General features: G+C 30.1%; 4 protein-coding genes across 4 annotated transcripts; 3 read left to right on the top strand and 1 right to left on the bottom strand.

The window, feature by feature from the left end:
• The first annotated feature begins 6,261 nt into the window (after positions 1-6,261).
• Positions 6,262-13,588, top strand: LOC124497944 (unconventional myosin-Vb). The gene is given in 14 exon segments (XM_075734113.1): positions 6,262-6,951; positions 7,011-7,151; positions 7,220-9,566; positions 9,639-9,871; positions 9,873-11,245; positions 11,326-11,528; positions 11,684-11,793; positions 11,873-12,011; positions 12,112-12,393; positions 12,474-12,567; positions 12,632-12,779; positions 12,843-13,093; positions 13,162-13,280; positions 13,363-13,588. Coding segments are annotated over 13 exon segments (5,535 nt in total). The 5' UTR covers positions 6,262-6,951; positions 7,011-7,115; the 3' UTR covers positions 13,563-13,588.
• A 136-nt stretch (positions 13,589-13,724) lies between these two features.
• Positions 13,725-17,289, top strand: LOC124497945 (intraflagellar transport protein 81 homolog). The gene is made up of 4 exons (XM_047061635.2): positions 13,725-14,248; positions 14,305-14,411; positions 14,483-15,449; positions 15,522-17,289. Exons 1-4 carry the CDS (start codon positions 14,108-14,110, stop codon positions 16,356-16,358), a joined length of 2,052 nt encoding a protein of 683 aa, XP_046917591.2. The 5' UTR covers positions 13,725-14,107; the 3' UTR covers positions 16,359-17,289.
• LOC124498111 (histone H2B) lies at positions 16,531-17,292 on the bottom strand. Its single transcript, XM_047061820.2, has one exon. It carries the CDS (start codon positions 17,164-17,166, stop codon positions 16,792-16,794), a length of 375 nt encoding a protein of 124 aa, XP_046917776.1. The 5' UTR covers positions 17,167-17,292; the 3' UTR covers positions 16,531-16,791.
• Positions 17,293-17,584: 292 nt separating this feature from the next.
• Positions 17,585-18,640, top strand: LOC124498110 (histone H3). Its single transcript, XM_047061819.2, has one exon. It carries the CDS (start codon positions 18,037-18,039, stop codon positions 18,445-18,447), a length of 411 nt encoding a protein of 136 aa, XP_046917775.1. The 5' UTR covers positions 17,585-18,036; the 3' UTR covers positions 18,448-18,640.
• The last annotated feature ends 179 nt before the right edge of the window (positions 18,641-18,819 follow it).

Below are 18,819 nucleotides of genomic sequence, written 5' to 3'. Positions count from 1 at the left end.
CATGTATGAATGGATCCACCACCACCACCGTATACGTCAGTCACCACAACAAATAGCGATTTTGTTTTTTTAAATTTAGCATCTCTTTATCGGAAAAAAGAAGAAAAAAAAATTTTTTTTTTCATCGTTCCAAATATGGAACATTAATGATGATGCGATTATCATCATCATAAAATCAATTGTAATGTTATTTTTATTACTATTATCGGTGGAATAAATCATTTCTAGTGAAAGAGAGAGAAAGATTCGAATCGATTCATTCGAATCCATTGAAATCGTAATACTTCCGTAATTGAATGTATTAGAAATTTTTTTTTTATTTTAATTTTTGCATTTTTTTTTAAATTAAAAATAATCATCATTTGATATGTGATGAAAAAAAAATATAAAAAATTTCAATCAATCATCAAATCATCATCAGATCATCATCTTCGTCATCGTCATCATTTTTCAAATGATTTATCATCAGTTATATCATCGTGATCGGATTGGTTTAGATTTGTGTCTGTGTGTGTGTGTGTGTGTGTGTGGTAACAATCGATTGTTTTTGTTTTTAAAAACAATCATCAATCAAAGCAACAGGTATTGGACACACAATGTGATTAATGATGATGATGATTTTTTTTTTGTTGTTGTTGTTGTCAACACAACCTGTTGATCATGATGATGATGATCATCATCAACAGCTATATAGAATCTTATTTATGAAAAATTTTAATTTGTGAAAAAAAAATATTCAATGGGCATATATATCGTGTCTTCATTGGATAATTTTTTTCGGGCGTTTATACAAAACAGAACAAAACTCTCGTATCGGTATCGGTAATCTACACACATTGATTATAATGGCAAATAAATTTTTTTATTTAAAAAAAAAAATCCAGGTAAATCTACCACTACTACTACAGTGGCCACTACAACAACATGGATACACGGTAACACTAATTTATATGCCACCACCATCATTAACGCCACTACCAAAAAAAAAAAAAAAAATACAATCATTCATTCACATATATATACATGCCATTCATTTCGATTAGGTCTATCATTCATATGTGCGTCTGGCCATTTGGACGTCATTTGATTCATTTCAATGAACTTTTTATTTTTTCATGTTTCATCACACAATGCGCGCGTCGTTATAAAATAAAAAAATTTTTTTTTTGGATCCTTCAAGAATACGTCATCCACCTACATCTACTCCCAATGATATACAACAAAACCAACATCATCATCATCACACAGACATCAAAACACGTCGTCATTATTACATATCATCATCATCATCATAACAACAACAAAAACAAAAACCAACGACGAATCAACGAACCAAAAGAAAAAAAATTCGTTCCATTTCATCTGTTTTTTATTTATATTCTGATTAGGATCGTTTATGTTGTGTTTTACATTGTGAAAAATGTGCAATCCATTCTGGATCGAATGTTTGTGATTGTTGGTTTGGTTGTCAAGTTAATATAAAATTTTTGTTTGTTTGTTTGTTTGTTGTCATTTGGCCTTTTGTTGTTGTTATTTGCCTATATTCTATTCTTCTATGCATTGATGCTGTGATTCTGTTTTTTTTTCTGTTTTGTTTTTTGGTGGAAAGAAAATTACTAAAATAATGAAAATCAAAAAAAATTTGTTTCAATTCATCTTCTTCATGATCTCATCTTATTGAACATGATGATGATGATTATCATTGATGTTTAATTGTTTTTTTTTCGGTAAGTTTTTCTTTTTCTTTTTGAATCAATTTACCACGTTTACTTTCATCATTTATCTATCTATACAATTATTTAAAGTGATATTTGTGTTTCATTTATGTATGCAATATATCTAGTGATTATCATCATTATAATTATTAACATCAGTGACGATGGCCTCAAATGTTAATAATGATGCTATTAAGACATTGGAATGTTATCATTTTTGATTGTTGATTATGATGATGATTCATAGAATAATCAGATGAATCTAGTGTGATATATATTTGATGAATGTGTTTGACCTAGGTCTTTGTGTTTTTTAAATATCTTACCATTCATCATGATGAACAACCATTTCCATATGACATTTACACCATTCATATATTATATCGTTATATTTTCAGTTTGTGAATTGTGTTTTGACAATCATCATAATCATAATAATATCGTTGATGATGGAAAAAAATGGATGGTCTTTTTTGTTGTTCTGAACTTGGATGATGATGATGATGATGATCATCTTCATGATGTTGATGATAATGATGATGATAATAATTTGAGCATTGCATGCAATCCATTCAACCATAGATATAACTTGAATATGAGAGGCCAAGATTTGCATTTCGTTGTCTTTTTTTTTACATTTCCAATGATGATCAGATACGAATGTTTTTATATTTATGTATGGGTCATTGGTATTTCTGTGTGAGAGCGAGAGAGAGAGAGAGAGAGAGAGAGAGAGAGAGAGAGAGAGAAAAGTCCAATAGTATTTTCATGGTTATCACATAATAATAATCATTATCAATCTTTATGGTTATGTCTAAATGTGCTTACATGTGTGTGTGTGTGTGTGAATAAAATATTTTCTTTCGTGTTTATTTATGTTGGTAGCCGATCATGCATGGCCATTTTTTTTCTTTCTTTTTTTTCGACCATCATTGAAATTCATGGTATTTTTTTTCTCATTGATAATTCATTCATACGGTTTTTATCCCTGACCATTCATTCACTTTGTTTGTTGTTGTCGATGATTTTGTTTGATGGTGGTGTTGGTAGGCCTCTCCGGTTATTATTATCACCATTGTTGTTTATATATCGATGATGACCGGGATTTTTTAATTTTTTTGCTATTGTCCGTTGATTCACATTCACATAGCAATGATTAGATATCAATCAATAGGATCAATTTTTTTTTTTTTTTTTTTTTGGTCACAATAGTTCATTGTTTTCGAATTCAAAAATCGATTTTTATCGATATTCAACTATCGATATTATTATTATAATTTTCCTTCCATTTTTTTTCTTCTTTGACTATTCTTGATGTTTATTTAGTGTTATTTTTTCTCTTTAAAAAAACTGATTTCACCACCACCACCTTCCTATTGTTTTTTGTTTCGCCCATTCGCGAGATGAAGATAATCCATTCATTTCTTTCATGTGATGATCGGTGGCTTTTTTTACCTTATTTTGCGACCTAATTAATGAGAATGTGGTCAGGTTGGGATTGAAAAATATTGTATTTATGTGATACAATAGCCTAGATTCGTTCATTTAAATTGTTTATTGATGATGTGATGAGGATGATGTTTTGTTGTTGCTGTTGTTGTGTAGACATGGATAACGTTTTGTTATTTTGATGATTTGAAATAAAAATTAAAAAGTAAAAAAAAAACAACACAATATATCCCGATCAACATGAAGTAAAACATCATTTTTTTTTCTTTGTCCATGATGAATAAATACACCTGTTTTTTTTTTTTTTTTTTTTTGCTATTGTCCACACACACACACACAACTTGTTTTGAATCATGAATTTTTCTTCTTGTTTTTTGTGATTTTGATCATTTAAATCATGGTTCAAGGTTCATGTATATATATTGAATTTTAAATTCCATTCAATTTTCCGTTATTGTTTGCCCTTTTTATTTTCGTGTTTTACTTGGCCATTGAAAAATTTTACCATTCAATGACGAAAGAAAAAAAAATGAAGCCATTCCAATGATGAGAAAATGAAATGAAAAAACATTGGTCATCATCATGATCAAAAAATTTTTTTTTTCCATTTTCTAAAATGTTTAAAAATAGAAATTTAATTTTTTTTCAATTGAAATTGAAAAAAAACTGGGATTTTATCTTTCTTTTTTCACCGGTTTTTTTAAATGAAACCAAGTGTTCAACACACACACACACACACATGTTGATTTGATTTTCATTTCGTATTTCTCCAAAATATAAATACACGGTAGCTTGTGTGTGTGTACGTTTGATTGAGAAAGATAATGAGAAATTTTCATTTTTTTCTGATTATTTGCCCTATTATAACACACGTTTATATAATATATCTCCATTTTGTGTGTGCGTGCGTGTGTTCGTGTGTCCAATTTGATGCTATAGAGAATAGAAATGAAAAATCGGAAGTTCAGTGGAAAACTTTTGTTCCAATTTTTACCTTTGTTCTCATATTTGATGATGATGATGTTGTTCTTTGTTGTTGTTGTTTTTCAAATTCAATGTTTCATTCATCAAAAAAAAAATTGTTTCTTTTCTCTTTTGTGGTTTGCGTGTGTTAAATGAAAGTTTCTTTTCCATAGAATGGTTTGAATGAATGAATGAATGAATGATTATGGATGATGATGATGATAATGTCCATATAATTGATCGATTGAAAATGAAATGATTTTTTTTTCTCTCTACTTTCAATTCCATTTTGTTTCGCTTTTTTTTCATTCACCCAAATCATTCATTTGAATGGATGGATGTTTTGTTTTTTTTTTTTTTTTTTTGTTCAAAAGAAAAAATTCATCCATATCATTTTATAATCGTTTTGTTTGTCGAATGGAAAATTTGATTTTATTTGAAAACTGGTGTTCACTGTATAGTTGCATGATGATGATGATGATAAGAAATTTTTTTTTTTTTTTTGATATAGTTTCCGTAATGGTTTTTTTCAGTTTTTCCGGAAATTTTTTGTATTTCTTTCTCCCTTTAGGCACCTCACTATATCATTATATAATTATTATGGTGGCAACAGCAACAACCACCTGTGGTGTTTCGTCTGTTTTTTATCCTTTCAAATGTTTGATGACATTTACACATGGATTGAATAATGATGATAATGATCACGTGAGCATCATTATCTAACATCTTGATGGTGTGATGATGATGGTGTTATTATCCACACACAAATGATGGAACTATCAAAAATTTGATTCAAAAAATAGACCGGTTTTTTTTTATTTCAAGGTAGAATGGTTGAAGAAAATGAATTTCATGAATTTTTTAATTACTAATTCCATAGTCATGATCATCATCATTATTAATTTTTTTTTTCGTTCTATAGAATTCATTTCATTGTGTTTGTTTTTTTTTTTCTTCAAAACTTGAATATCATGTTTTGTTTTGCCTATGTTTATCACATATATAACTTACATTTCCTTTTTAGCTGAATGAATGAATTATTTTTTTTTCAGCGAGAAAACAAAAATGAACCAAAAAAAAAAATTTATGTTGTCGTTTTTTTCGTTCTCTTTCTTGAAATTTGATGATTTGAGATATATGTCTTTATTCATGGTTTTCATATATGAATATAAATAAATAAAGATTGAACCATCGAATGTACAAACATTCAGTTTTTTTTTCTTTGGATGCTAAAAATAATCGCTTTATCATTCAAACAAACGACAATCGACAAAAAAAATGAAAAACGACGGATTTTTATTTCATTCGCAAAAAAAAGAAGAAGATATAACAATCATTCAATGTATGATGATGATTTTGAGTGAGAGGTGAGGTTAGGTTAGGTGAGGTGAGGTGGGTTCACCTCCACACACACACACATGCACACGATAATGATAATCATCAACGATGTTCAAAGGTAATAACCAAATAGAAATAGAAATGCATTGTATTTTATATGGTAAATAATGATGATGATGATGATAATAATAGTGGTTGTATGGTAGAAAGAAAAAAATCAAGATCATTAACCTATCCATTGGTTTATGACAACCTACAACGATTATGATGATGATGATTATGTCATTCGTCCATGTGTTTTTTTTTGTTGTAAATTGTTGTTGTCAAAGATTTTTGTATTCTTACAAATTGGAATTTTTCTCTTGGCTATTGGGGTGAGAATGTTTTTTTTCAAATTTTCAGCTTTTTTTCTCAAATCAATATGTGCTTGATTAAAATTCACATTATCGATTAATTGAAATCAATCAATCGATGAAATGTAGATTAATTAATCAATGATAATGTGCGTGTGATTTTTTTTATTGTTTCTACCTATTAAACATTGTGTGTGTGTGCGTGTGTAGAGGTGTTAATTGTCCAATTTTTTTCCCATTATTTGTAATCGAAATTGATTTTTCATGAAAACAAAAAAAAAATTCGATCAATGAATGATGAAAATAAAAAACAAATGCAAACCTGATGATTTGCTACTGCTACTGCTACACGCACACACACATATTCATAGGACGAAATTAAATTCAACACTCACAAACACATATTTTTTAAAATGTAAAAAACAGATTTTTTTTATCATTACAAACTGACAATGAATCATGAACAATTCTTTCTACTGACATTTCAATGTGTGAGAAAGGTTTTTTTTTGTTTTGTTCCATTCCATTGATCTTTTACGAATTGTTTCATCAGCAACCCTATTTTTATTTTACATAATTACATCATTATCTAAAAACCACATTATTATCCATGAAAATTCTGTTTGTTGTTTTTTTTTCAAGTGTGTGTGCGTGCGTGCGTTGTGTTGTGTTTGTATTGCTCTTGTGCTTTTATATTGTAAAAATGATAATTAATTGTTATATCCATTGAAAAAAAAAACACAAACAATAATCTCATTATGAATACGAAACATTTTTTGTTTCTTTTAGTTGTCTGAATAACAATTTCCTTTACGATTTCGTTTTTGTTGTTGTTGTTGTTGTTGTTGTGTCGCTTGATAATGATGAAAAAGACACCCACACAAACATGTGTGTGTCAGCGCCACTGAAATAATTCCATGTCGATATTTTTGATTTTTTTTTTGTTTTGTTTTTCATTGAAAATGATGTTTGTGTGTGTGAGTGTTGGCTTTATCTCTTTCACTTCATTTTTTTTCTTCTATTCATTGATTACTTGTTTCAGCATCCGTTTTATGTAACAAAAATCGTTGTGGTCGTCGATTTGATTTAGTTTTAATCGACCTAATTTTTTTTTGTTTTTTTTCTAATGATTTGTGCGTGTGTGTGTGTGTGTTTGTTTGATTTCATAATAATTTTTCATTTTATTTGACAGATTCAATTCGAACATTAAATTCAACAACAACAACAACAACAAAAAACATTGCTATTGGTGGTGTAAAACAATTTATTGATTGATACGAAACGAATCCTAAAAAAAATGGGAACAACCGTGTATCCTGAGCTTTATACAAAGGTATGTGTTATTTTTTGTTTTGATATTTAACGGGTAATTTTAAATTTTGTTTTGTTCATATTACAAAGGGAACACGTGTTTGGATCAAACATCCAACCGATGTTTGGTATTGTGCTGAGATAAAAGAAAATTTTGATAAAAATTCTGGTCATTTATTATTGATACCATATTATGGTAATGATGGTGGATATGGTGATAATAAAATTGATGCGGATGTGGATGATAAGGATGATGAAAATTTCAAAGAAAAAACATTGACAATAAAAGATTTACTAAAAGATCTGCCACCATTAAGAAATCCAGACATACTGATTGGATCGAATGATTTAACATGTCTTTCGTATTTACATGAACCATCTGTACTTTATAATTTGAGGATACGTTTTTTAAAACATCAACAAATCTACACATGGTGTGGTATTGTATTGGTTGCCATAAATCCGTTTACTGATCTCGAAATATATGGCGAAGATACGATACAAATGTATCATACGAATCTGGCGAATCTAGCACAAATGGATCCACATATTTATGCTGTCGCCGAAGATGCATTCACTAAATTAGAACGTAATAATATTAATCAATCGGTTATTGTGTCTGGCGAAAGTGGTGCAGGTAAAACAGTGTCGGCAAAATTTGCCATGCGTTATTTTGCATCCATAGCTGGTTCAGATTCCAATATTGAAACACGTGTACTGGCATCGAATCCAATAATGGAAGCAATTGGTAATGCAAAAACCGTTCGTAATGATAATTCATCGAGATTCGGTAAATACATTCAAATATTGTTTGATCGTCGTAATCGTCATATAATGGGCGGTAATATGCGTACATATTTATTGGAAAAATCACGTGTCACTTATCAAGGTGTTGGTGAAAGAAATTTTCACATTTTCTATCAGCTATGTTCATATGCCAACCAGAACCGATTAGATTATCTTGGATTATCGAATGATCAACGACAATTTGTTTATCTTGGTTCAAATGAACCAACCGCATATGATGATATGACAAGATTTTTAGAAGCATTAGATACACTTGGTTTTAGCGCGAAACAACGTGATAAATTATTCGCTGTAATTGCTGCCATATTGCATGGTGGTAATATTATGTTTCAACGTAGACAACAAGATGATGATGAAAGCTGTACATTGGCTAATCGTGAATCATTGGATTCATTGCAAACATTTTGTCGTCTATTAGATTTGAATGAATCATCAACATTGAAATGGTTGACTAGTCGTCTGTTGAAAACCGGTGGCCATGAAATAATTGCAACACCATTGAATGCACAAATGGCACAATATGGTTTGGAAGCATTATTGAAATTTATTTATGAAAAATTATTCCTATGGATTGTATCGATGATCAATCAATCATTGGGACCAATATCAACACAACAATCAATAGTGAAAGAATATCAATTCATTGGTGTATTGGATATTTATGGTTTTGAACATTTTGAAAATAATTCATTTGAACAATTTTGTATCAATTATGCTAATGAAGTACTACAACAACAATTTAATTGGCATGTATTCAAATTAGAACAAGATGAATATGTACGTGAAGGTATTGATTGGCAATTTATTACATTCACCGATAATCAACCAGTAATTGATCTGATTGAATCAAAACCAATCGGTATTTTATGTTTACTAGATGAAGAATGTCGTATGCCACAAGGTAATGATCGTACATGGTGTTCAAAACTATATAAACAAATTACTGTTGGCGATGTTTTTAAAAAACCAAAATTTAATTTTCAAACATCATTTATTATTGAACATTTTGCCGATGTTGTTACATATAATGTTGATGGTTTTTTGGAAAAAAATCGTGACACAATATGGGAAGAACAGATTGATCTACTTAAACGTTCATCGGTTGTTGAATGTTTATTTATGGATGATAAAATTGTACAAACACCACCATCAACCAAAGGTGCTGGTGGTAAGATACGTGTTAGTATGCCACAATCTGATCAACGACGACAGAAAAAGAAAGCCAAAGCAACAATTGGATTTCAATTCCGTGAATCATTGGAAGCATTGATGAAGATTCTTAATTCCACTGAACCACATTATGTTCGTTGTATAAAACCAAATGACAATAAAGCAGCATTTGAATTTAATAATATACGTGCTGTACAACAATTACGTGCATGTGGTGTATTGGAAACCATTCGTATCAGTTCAAATGGTTATCCATCAAGATGGTCATATCAGGATTTTGCAAATCGTTATCGTGTATTACGTGTTGGTTGCTGTCATGCCATTACTACGCCGACTAAAACAAAATCGACTGATGCAAAAAATGTACCAAAACCAACTCCAAGAAAATTAGTACGTGCCGGTTCTAGTTTTGCCGTTGAAATTCGTGCCATTTGTGAAGATATCGTAAAAATTGTTTATGGTAAGTTTGTTGTTGATTCGAATCATCATTTTTTTTGAATGACTTGCAATTTTTTCCATTTCACTTATACAGAGGATAAAATCTATTCGCATTTCAATCTAAGTGATAGTTCAAATGAACAACAAAAAACAACTACAGAGCAACAACAACAGCAACAACAAGCGGAAAGAAAACCATATCAATTTGGTAAGACAAAAATATTTTTTCGACCTGGTCAGGTGGCTCTGTTGGAAAGGATACGATCACAGAAACTTAGAGAATGTTCCATACTTATACAGAAAATGATTCGTGGTTGGTTACAACGGAAAACGTTATCAACGTATACGACAAGCTGCGGTTGCCATACAAAAATATGGCCGTGGTTGGCTTGCACGCCGCTATTATCAACATCTTCGTCAAACTAAAGCGGCCACCATTATACAGAAACATTGGCGAAGAAATGTTCAACAATGTCGTTATCAAACTATACGAAAAAGTATTATGGCTTTACAAACTAGAGGACGTGCATATTTGGCACGTAAACGTTATGAAAATATGCGCCAGAATCGTGCCGCTATCACCATACAACGATATTGGCGTGGTTATTGGGTACAAAAACAGTACCGAGACACAAGAAAAAAGATTATCATTGCTCAATCTTGTGTGAGAAGATTTTTGGCCAAAAAAGAATATCGTCGATTACGAATCGAAGCACGTAGTGTTGAACATGTCACAAATCTCAATAAAGGTCTGGAGAAAAAGATTATGACCTTACAGGAACGTATTGATGATTTGATTGAAGAGAATCGATTATTAAAATTGACTGAAGGTCGTTACACTACTTTACGTCATGAAATGGAACAAATGGGAATGGAATTGACCGAAATAAAAACACGACAACGTCAAGATCATTTACAGGCACAAAATTATCAATCACAAATTGAAAAATTGATTACAGTGAATAAAGAATTGGAACAAAAAGTTTTACGCTTGGAGGAGACAAAATCTGAATTGGAAGAAAGAATTCGTGAAACTCTAAATGATAAAAAACAAATGGCTGATAATATTGAAAAAATTGATGAAGCAATCCAAAAACGTGAACATGAACTTCGTGAAGAATTTGAACGTGAACGACGAATTTTGATTGCCCAATGTGAAGAGGAGAAAACATCAAAACAACAGCTGCTATCCAGATATATGGATCTTGAAGGAAAACAGATAGCAACAGTTGAACAGCAACGATCTGTCAATCAACGATTGTTGAATCGTTTTAATGGCGATGAAGAAACCAATACAAATTCATTGCAATCCGATAGACAAGAAGATTTTGATTCCAATCTGGATCGTATTTCAATCATGATGCAATGTACAGAATTGGAACAAGAGATGAAAAAATTGTTGATTGAAAATCAAAAACTACGTGAACAAATAGCAAAAACGATTGATGATAAAGTTCCAACCGCTGCTGCATCATTATTATCGGAACAATTTGAAGAATTACAGAATGAATTGGTTCGTTATAAAAAAGAACGTGCCGATCTTAAACGTGTAATATTGATGGAAGATCATCTTACTACATTCAATGGTGAACCGAATCAAAAAGCCAAACACCAAGAAGATCTAGTCGCTACATATAAAAATTTATTTGCCAAATTGGATGAACAAATTGCCATTAAAGATGAAATGATACGAAAATTAAAGTAAGTTCAAAGTTTGAATTGAAAATGCATTTCATGTGAAAACTAATTTCTTATTTTTTTTCGTTGATTGATCTAAATAGTAATCAAAATTTATACTTGAAATATTCAAATAAACCACTATTGTTGTCGTCGTCAATCGTACCTGGTCATTCAAATATGGATGGAAATAATTTAGCTATCAATACAAACGTTGATTATAATTGTGATGAGACGAAAAGTTTACTTGGAATGTTTAAATTTTTTGCCAAAGATAGTTCAATGATAAATCGAATCCTGTTTTATGGTATAAAAATTTTCATTTTTAACATTGATTGGATCGAAATTTTATTATTCATTTGATTTGAAACGAAACAAAAACGATCTACAAATGTATTTTTTTCTTATTTTTTTTCTTGACTTTTTTTATTTATTCCAACTCCCCCCCCCCCAAAAAAAAAGACTTTGATCCAACCAATATGAATTATGCAAGTCAATGTCATTCACATACGATTGCATTCATTATCTATATGTGTGTTCGTTATGCCGATAAGATTGATTATGAAAAAATGGTTTGTTTTCTAAAATGAAATGAATGAATGTTATGAATTTTTTTTTCTTCATTAAAAAAAAAAATTTCATTTTTCATAGGCACAAGATTTTATGTTCAATGTGATTACATGGATCAAGAAAAAATCATCATTAGCAGCATCGAAAAATCAAACAGAAATTCTAGTCCATTTATTATCGACAACGTTTAAAATTGCCATTTTAATTAAATACTATTCAGGTGAATGAAATGAACAAACAAACAAACAAACAAATGCAAATTTGATGGATAATAATTCTTTTTTTTTTGTTTCCATTCCATTGTAATTATAAATAATTAGAATACTACTTTGAAGTGGCCGAACAAGATGCTGAACAAACAAAAAATTCACAAACAAAAACAATGGACAATATTGATTCTGGTTTTAATGATGAAAATAAAGAACAAAAAAAAACAAAAACTATTAATGGTGGCCAAACTATTGATGCCGATTGTGAACCAAATGAAACAGATGAAGCAATTGAATCTGATTATGATCGTGATTATGTTCAATCATTGAAAAATTTTGATCTAACTGAATACATTAAATATCTAAATGAATTAATGGTCTATATGTATTTTAGTAAGTGTTATATAATTGAAATTGAATTTTGAATTTTTTTTTGTTTAAATTTTTTTCCCGTTATTCTTTTTTTTCTGCAGAAATAATCAAAATTTTTGAAGATAGAATTCTATCATTAACTGTAGCCGCTATATTGGAACATCAAGAATTGTCTGGAATGTCATTGAGACAAAAGTGAGTGTTTCAAGCTAGTCTTTCTTTTTTTTGTTTTAATTCTTGAAATTTCCATTATAAAAAGACGTGATGAAAATTCTGATCCAGATTCTGGGCCACCATCACCAACGGAACGTGAAATTCATACACTGTTTAAAGAGCTATCTAATATGCAGGCAATATTTCGGCTACATCGTTTAGATGAACATTTTATCTATCAATTTTTCAAACAGGTAAATCACGTGATTTTTTTTGTTATTATTTGTCACACAACAATCAATTTTTTTTTCATTTAGATTTTCTATTTTATTGGAATGACCGCTTTAAATAATCTAATGATGCGTAAAGATTTATGTACAAATGAACGTGCCATTGAAATCATTTACAATGTATCATTGTTTGAACAATTTTTACGTGAAAATAAAATCATGAATTGGGACGAGGTTAAATCACAAATGGATCCAATATTGCAGGCTACCAAATTGTTGATTTCAACCAAAACGGAAAAACAAATACCAGCGATTGTATTCACAACACAATCATTATCGTAAGTGTATTTGTGTTGAGTTTTTTGTTTTGTTCTAAATCTAATTCCAAAACAATTGAATTCTATAGTATACCACAAATAATCAAAATAATCAACATGTATACACCATCGGATGAGGAACATATATCGAGAAATTTTATTAAAAATCTTAATAAAGAATTACAAGAACAACGTTTATTAAAAGATGGTAAGTATTATTGGTGGTTGTGTGAATCAAAATATTCATTCATTCATTCATTCATTTTATTCTGTATTCTGTAAACACACAGGTGGCACAACACAAACTGAAACATCAACATCATATCTGATGAATACGGCACGTGAATTTCCATTATACATTCCATTTATTGATAAAAATTTTGACAATAACATTTCACCATTACAAGCTACAGATTTGACTTGTGATTTACAAAAGATTGATATACCAATCAGTTTACAAAGATTGGAAAGATTTCTAGAAAAGATTTAATAAACAGCGTTCATCATTCATTCATTCATTCATTATTGCAATAATCATCATCATCACCCACACACACATCACATCATCCAATGTTTGTGTAATATTATTGATTAGTCGTTAGGGGTTAATAATTTCAATTATTTTACTTTTTATCATTGTTGTTGTTGTTGTTGTTGTTATTGTATTCGAATCTTATAGGAATTTTTTTTATCATTGTTGTTGTTGTTGTTTTTATTATTATTATTATTGTGCACAAATCATCATCATCATCATATGTTCACATCACAGTGATTTTTAATTGTATTTTTTTTTAAACATTATTGTCAAATGGAAAGATTATTTTATTATTATTATTAAAAAATTAAAATTCTTGAAAATTGTGAGAAACAAAAAAAAAATTCGAATCAAAACCTAAAACGTTATATGTGGACTATTTTATTACCATGACAACCGCGCGTTCGATTGTTTTGTTTGTCTGTGTGTGTCTGTTTTTTATTCAAATTTTTTTTTTGTTTTCGAAAATTGAAAAACAATAAAATTTAGTGAAAACCATAATGGATCAAATAAAATTTGTAATCGATGAATTAAATCAACCACCATTTAATCAGAATTTAAATCTCATTTCATATGATAATCTACGTGAAGAACAACGTCTTGATCTTTTGATACAAATTTTCAATGTTATCGATCCAAAGGTATGCGTTTTTTTTCTGGAGTTTGTAATGGATAATTAAAAAGTTGTTTCATGTAGTTGAATTTACCATTCATTCGTGTTGGTAATATTGAAGATATTGTAGCCACCATTTTGGATACATTACGAATATTTAAATATTCACCACCATCATCTCATAGTAATCCGTGAGTATCATATCATATATAAATGTCAGAAAATTTGAATACAAAAAAAAATTCAAATTTCGTTGTTGTAGCGTTGAATTTCGTAAAAATCTAATAATGGCCGATAAAGATCTTTTGACCAATATTATTGAATGGCTTTTAAGACGATTACCGTTGCTAAAAAAACGTGCATATCTTGCACATTTTCTAGTCAAAATTGAATTATCACCTGATGTGGAAGGTGATCAAGATGTCATGATATTATATCAACAATATCTGAATCTAATCGATGAATTCAAACGAATTCATAGTTCACATGAAATGCAAAAAAAATCTATCGATTCAATTATTGAACTTCAAAAAGATATCAAAACCATGGAATTGGAAAAAGATCAAATCAAAAACAAATTAGACATTGTAAAACGTCGTGTAAATTTGGATATGATTGAAACTTCGAATTCTGTGCATAATATTAAATTCGATTCGGTCCGTGCCTTTGTGATGGCACGACATGAGAATGAAAAACTACAAAGACAATTACGTGAACAACAAGAACGAATAGTGATGGCTAAAAAACATTTGGAACAACAACAAACAGAATTAAATGAATTGAATGTTCAAGATTGGCAAGAATCAATACAATCACCAGAAGTTATGCTTTACCGCTATAAAGATGAGATTGATATTAAATCTAAATTGGTCAAAGATGTATTGCCAAATGAATTGACCGATTTACGATTATTGGTACGTGATATGGAAAAAACACAACAACATGCCGATTCAGATGTTACTGAACAATTACAACGGACCGTAACACAGGTACAAGTATTGACACATGAAATCAATGAATTGGTGGAGAAAAAATTACTAGATAAACAGAGTGAAGAGGATCGACTTTCACATTATCGACAGAATGCACAGGTTGTGGCCAAGAAAAAAGAAGATGCAATCAAACAATGTGAACAATTGGAACATCAATTGGCCACGCAACAGGCTGAATTGGAAGATTTACGTGCAAAATTCTCTGTAGATGGTGAATCAACTTTACGTGGTGATGCTGTAAGTTTTTCTAAATAATCATATGTTAACTGTGGCCAGTTCATAATTTTTGTTTCTTTGCCCCATGGATAGTTGAAATTATATATTGAAAAAATTTCACGTCGTGAAACCGAAATGAATGAAATGAAAGAAGAATTAAGCCGTATAAGTGGTGATATTGATGAATTACAATCGAAACTTCGGTCACTAAGACAACAGGAGAAAGAAACATTGGAAGAGATACAAGAAAGTGAAGAAACCATTGGATTAGAAGGTTATTTTCAAATGAAAGAATCCACCCTCAATGCTTTGGATGATGATGAAGATAATAATATCGATGATGATAATGACAAAGAACAATTAAATTATGAAGAGATCAATAGACAAGTGGATAATTTTCAGGATCGATTAGAACAAATCAAATCATCTTTGGTCGATGTAACCAAAGAGGTTAGAATATTGAAAGAAGAATTGAATGAAGCTGAATCTGAATTTGATATGAAAAAACGTCTATATGATTCAGCTGCAGCTGGTTTAGAAGCCGAACTCAGTAGACGTGAATCTGAATTCGAAAGACTTATTGGTGAACGTGATGATTTGATTGCTGAACAATTTGAAATTCAAACCAGATTATTAGCATTACAAATTGAACAAAAAGAATTACTTGGAATGGATAAATCTAATCGATTAATTGAACAATTAAAAATGGAAATTGATTCTGAACAAAAATTACAGGAAAATCTTCGCCGACATGAAATTGAATGGAAAGAAAAAGAACAATATTATAAAAAACAAATGGAAATGTGGCGTGATCTACGTGTAATACTTGAAACAAAATCACGTTTATTGGCACAGAAATTGGAACAAAAAAACCAACAATCCAATGCAATGATAATGATTAAAGATCATTTAGTTCTAAATGATGATTAGTTTGGAAAATGAAATTTGAAATTGAATTACACACACTATTTCCATCAAACGATGACTATTTCGGGTGGATATAGAAAATTTGAGCAGCAAAACAAATGGAATTTACATCTCTAATATATTTTGATTTGAACCGAACAAAAAAAAAAAAATTTAAGACATTGAAACCTAATGATTAAAATGAGAAAATTTGCATTTATTTATTATTTAATTAATCAAAAGAAAAAAAGTAGTAATTAGATATATCAAATGAGAGAAAAAAAGTGAGGATTGGATAATAATGAATATTAAATAGCCACACACACACACATAATAGTGTTTCATGAAAGTTAAAAAGAAAAACTAAACAAAATGGTCCAAAAAAAAGGAATCAAATTAAATTCAAAGATCCTATTCATTTAGCCGTAGATGATCAATATCGATTTGTCTTGGTTTCTTATTTACTTGATGTATATTTGGTTACAGCTTTTGTACCTTCGGATACAGCATGTTTGGCCAATTCACCAGGCAATAAAAGACGTACAGCAGTCTGTACTTCTCGACTTGTAATTGTGGTACGTTTATTATAATGTGATAATCTTGATGCTTCAGCAGCTATACGTTCAAAAATATCATTCACAAATGAATTCATAATAGACATTGCTTTGGATGATATTCCAGTATCTGGATGTACTTGTTTCAATACTTTATAGATATAGATTGAGAATGATTCTTTACGGCGGCGATGTTTTTTCTTTTTATCCGATACACGAACAGATTTCTGGGCTTTACCAGATTTTTTTACCGCTTTTCCAGTACTTGGTGGTGCCATGATGTGATTATTTATGTCGTGGAATATTATCGAGAAAAAAAAATATTGCCAATTATTATTGAAATAGAAATTCGAAAAAGAAAAACTTTTTTTTAGATGACGCTGGCAAACAACAATCACACTAAATGAATGATCATAAACGAGCTTTATATAGTCGGACAAAGTGGTATACACACGACTAACCAATCAAGTATTTTTGACTCAATTTTCATCTACAAACTACGCATGTACTGTAATTGATGATTTGTGAAAAATTTTTAAATTTTTGCGCCTTTAATCATGATTGGCTGGTTTGAAAATATGATCACGCCTTTGAACCATGTCTGTCTGTCCGTATTTAGAGATTCTCGCGGTTTTTTTTTGCATATAAAAAGCCCTGATCATTCGTGTTTTCGATATTACAATTCTTCAATTTTCTTCCTACATAACTTTGTCCAATTTTTTTCCCCATTGGGTTTCCCTTTATCCTGGGTGGTTTGTTTCTTTTCTTTTTTTTCTTCGGTTTGGTTGGCCAAATTTCCTTTTCCTCTTTGGGTATTTTTTTTTGTGCATTTTTTTCTTTTACCGATGATCTCGAATTTTTTTCAATGTGTTCAAAATCGTAAACAAAAATCATCGATAACAATTCATCACCTTCATCTTTTCTCTCATCATCACAACGAATTTCAATTTTCAGTTTTTTTTCGAAATAAACAACAGCTTCACACTCAGGATCTCCAAGATTTTGAATAAAAAAAAATAATTCAACAAATTCTGGCTTTTTACTACTCTACACTACTACTACCCGACAATCTTTCAATTTTTATTTTTGGCTTTTTTAGTTTTTAATCATCAATTTTTCAGCATCAACAAACGAAAAAAATCTTGACCATGGCTCGTACAAAACAAACAGCACGTAAATCAACCGGTGGTAAAGCACCACGTAAACAAATGGCAACAAAAGCTGCCCGTAAATCAGCACCAGCCACTGGTGGTGTAAAAAAACCACATCGTTATCGTCCTGGAACAGTTGCTCTACGTGAAATTCGTCGTTATCAAAAATCCACTGAATTACTTATACGTAAATTACCATTTCAACGATTAGTGCGTGAAATTGCACAGGATTTTAAAACAGATTTACGTTTTCAATCTACGGCTGTAATGGCATTACAAGAATCATCAGAATCATATCTAGTTGGCCTGTTTGAAGATACTAATTTATGTGCTATTCATGCAAAACGTGTTACAATTATGCCTAAAGATATTCAATTAGCACGAAGAATTCGTGGTGAACGTGCCTAAAAAAAAATTTCGAGCGTTGGTCAAAAAAAAAAACATTTGGGTTGGGACAAGCATTTCTCATTTTGATTTTTTCTTTTTGTTTTTTAATTTGCTTTTTTTGTAAATTTTTTTTGTTCTTTGTTTTGTGGTGTGGTGGTGGTGGTAATAACTTTTTTTTCTGGTAAATAAAAAAAAACCTTTGGTTTTGGGTTTGTTTTGTAATTAAAAAAAAAACCGCACTTTATTTGCAAAGCATGGAAAAAAAACGTCAACAGAATCAATTTATTGATTTTGGCGCCAGTATCCGAAAAAAAACGTGTTTTCATATGCTCATGGCCGCTAGGTGGCGATCTAAATTCTACGCTTTTGTTTTCTGTTGTCTGCATTGTATTT

The sequence above is a fragment of the Dermatophagoides farinae genome, chromosome 9 (assembly GCF_024713945.1).
Source record: "Dermatophagoides farinae isolate YC_2012a chromosome 9, ASM2471394v1, whole genome shotgun sequence".
Taxonomy (NCBI): Eukaryota; Metazoa; Arthropoda; class Arachnida; order Sarcoptiformes; family Pyroglyphidae; genus Dermatophagoides; species Dermatophagoides farinae.
The sequence above is the reverse complement of the archived record's forward strand: the minus strand, read 5'-3'. Positions and strand labels throughout refer to the sequence as shown.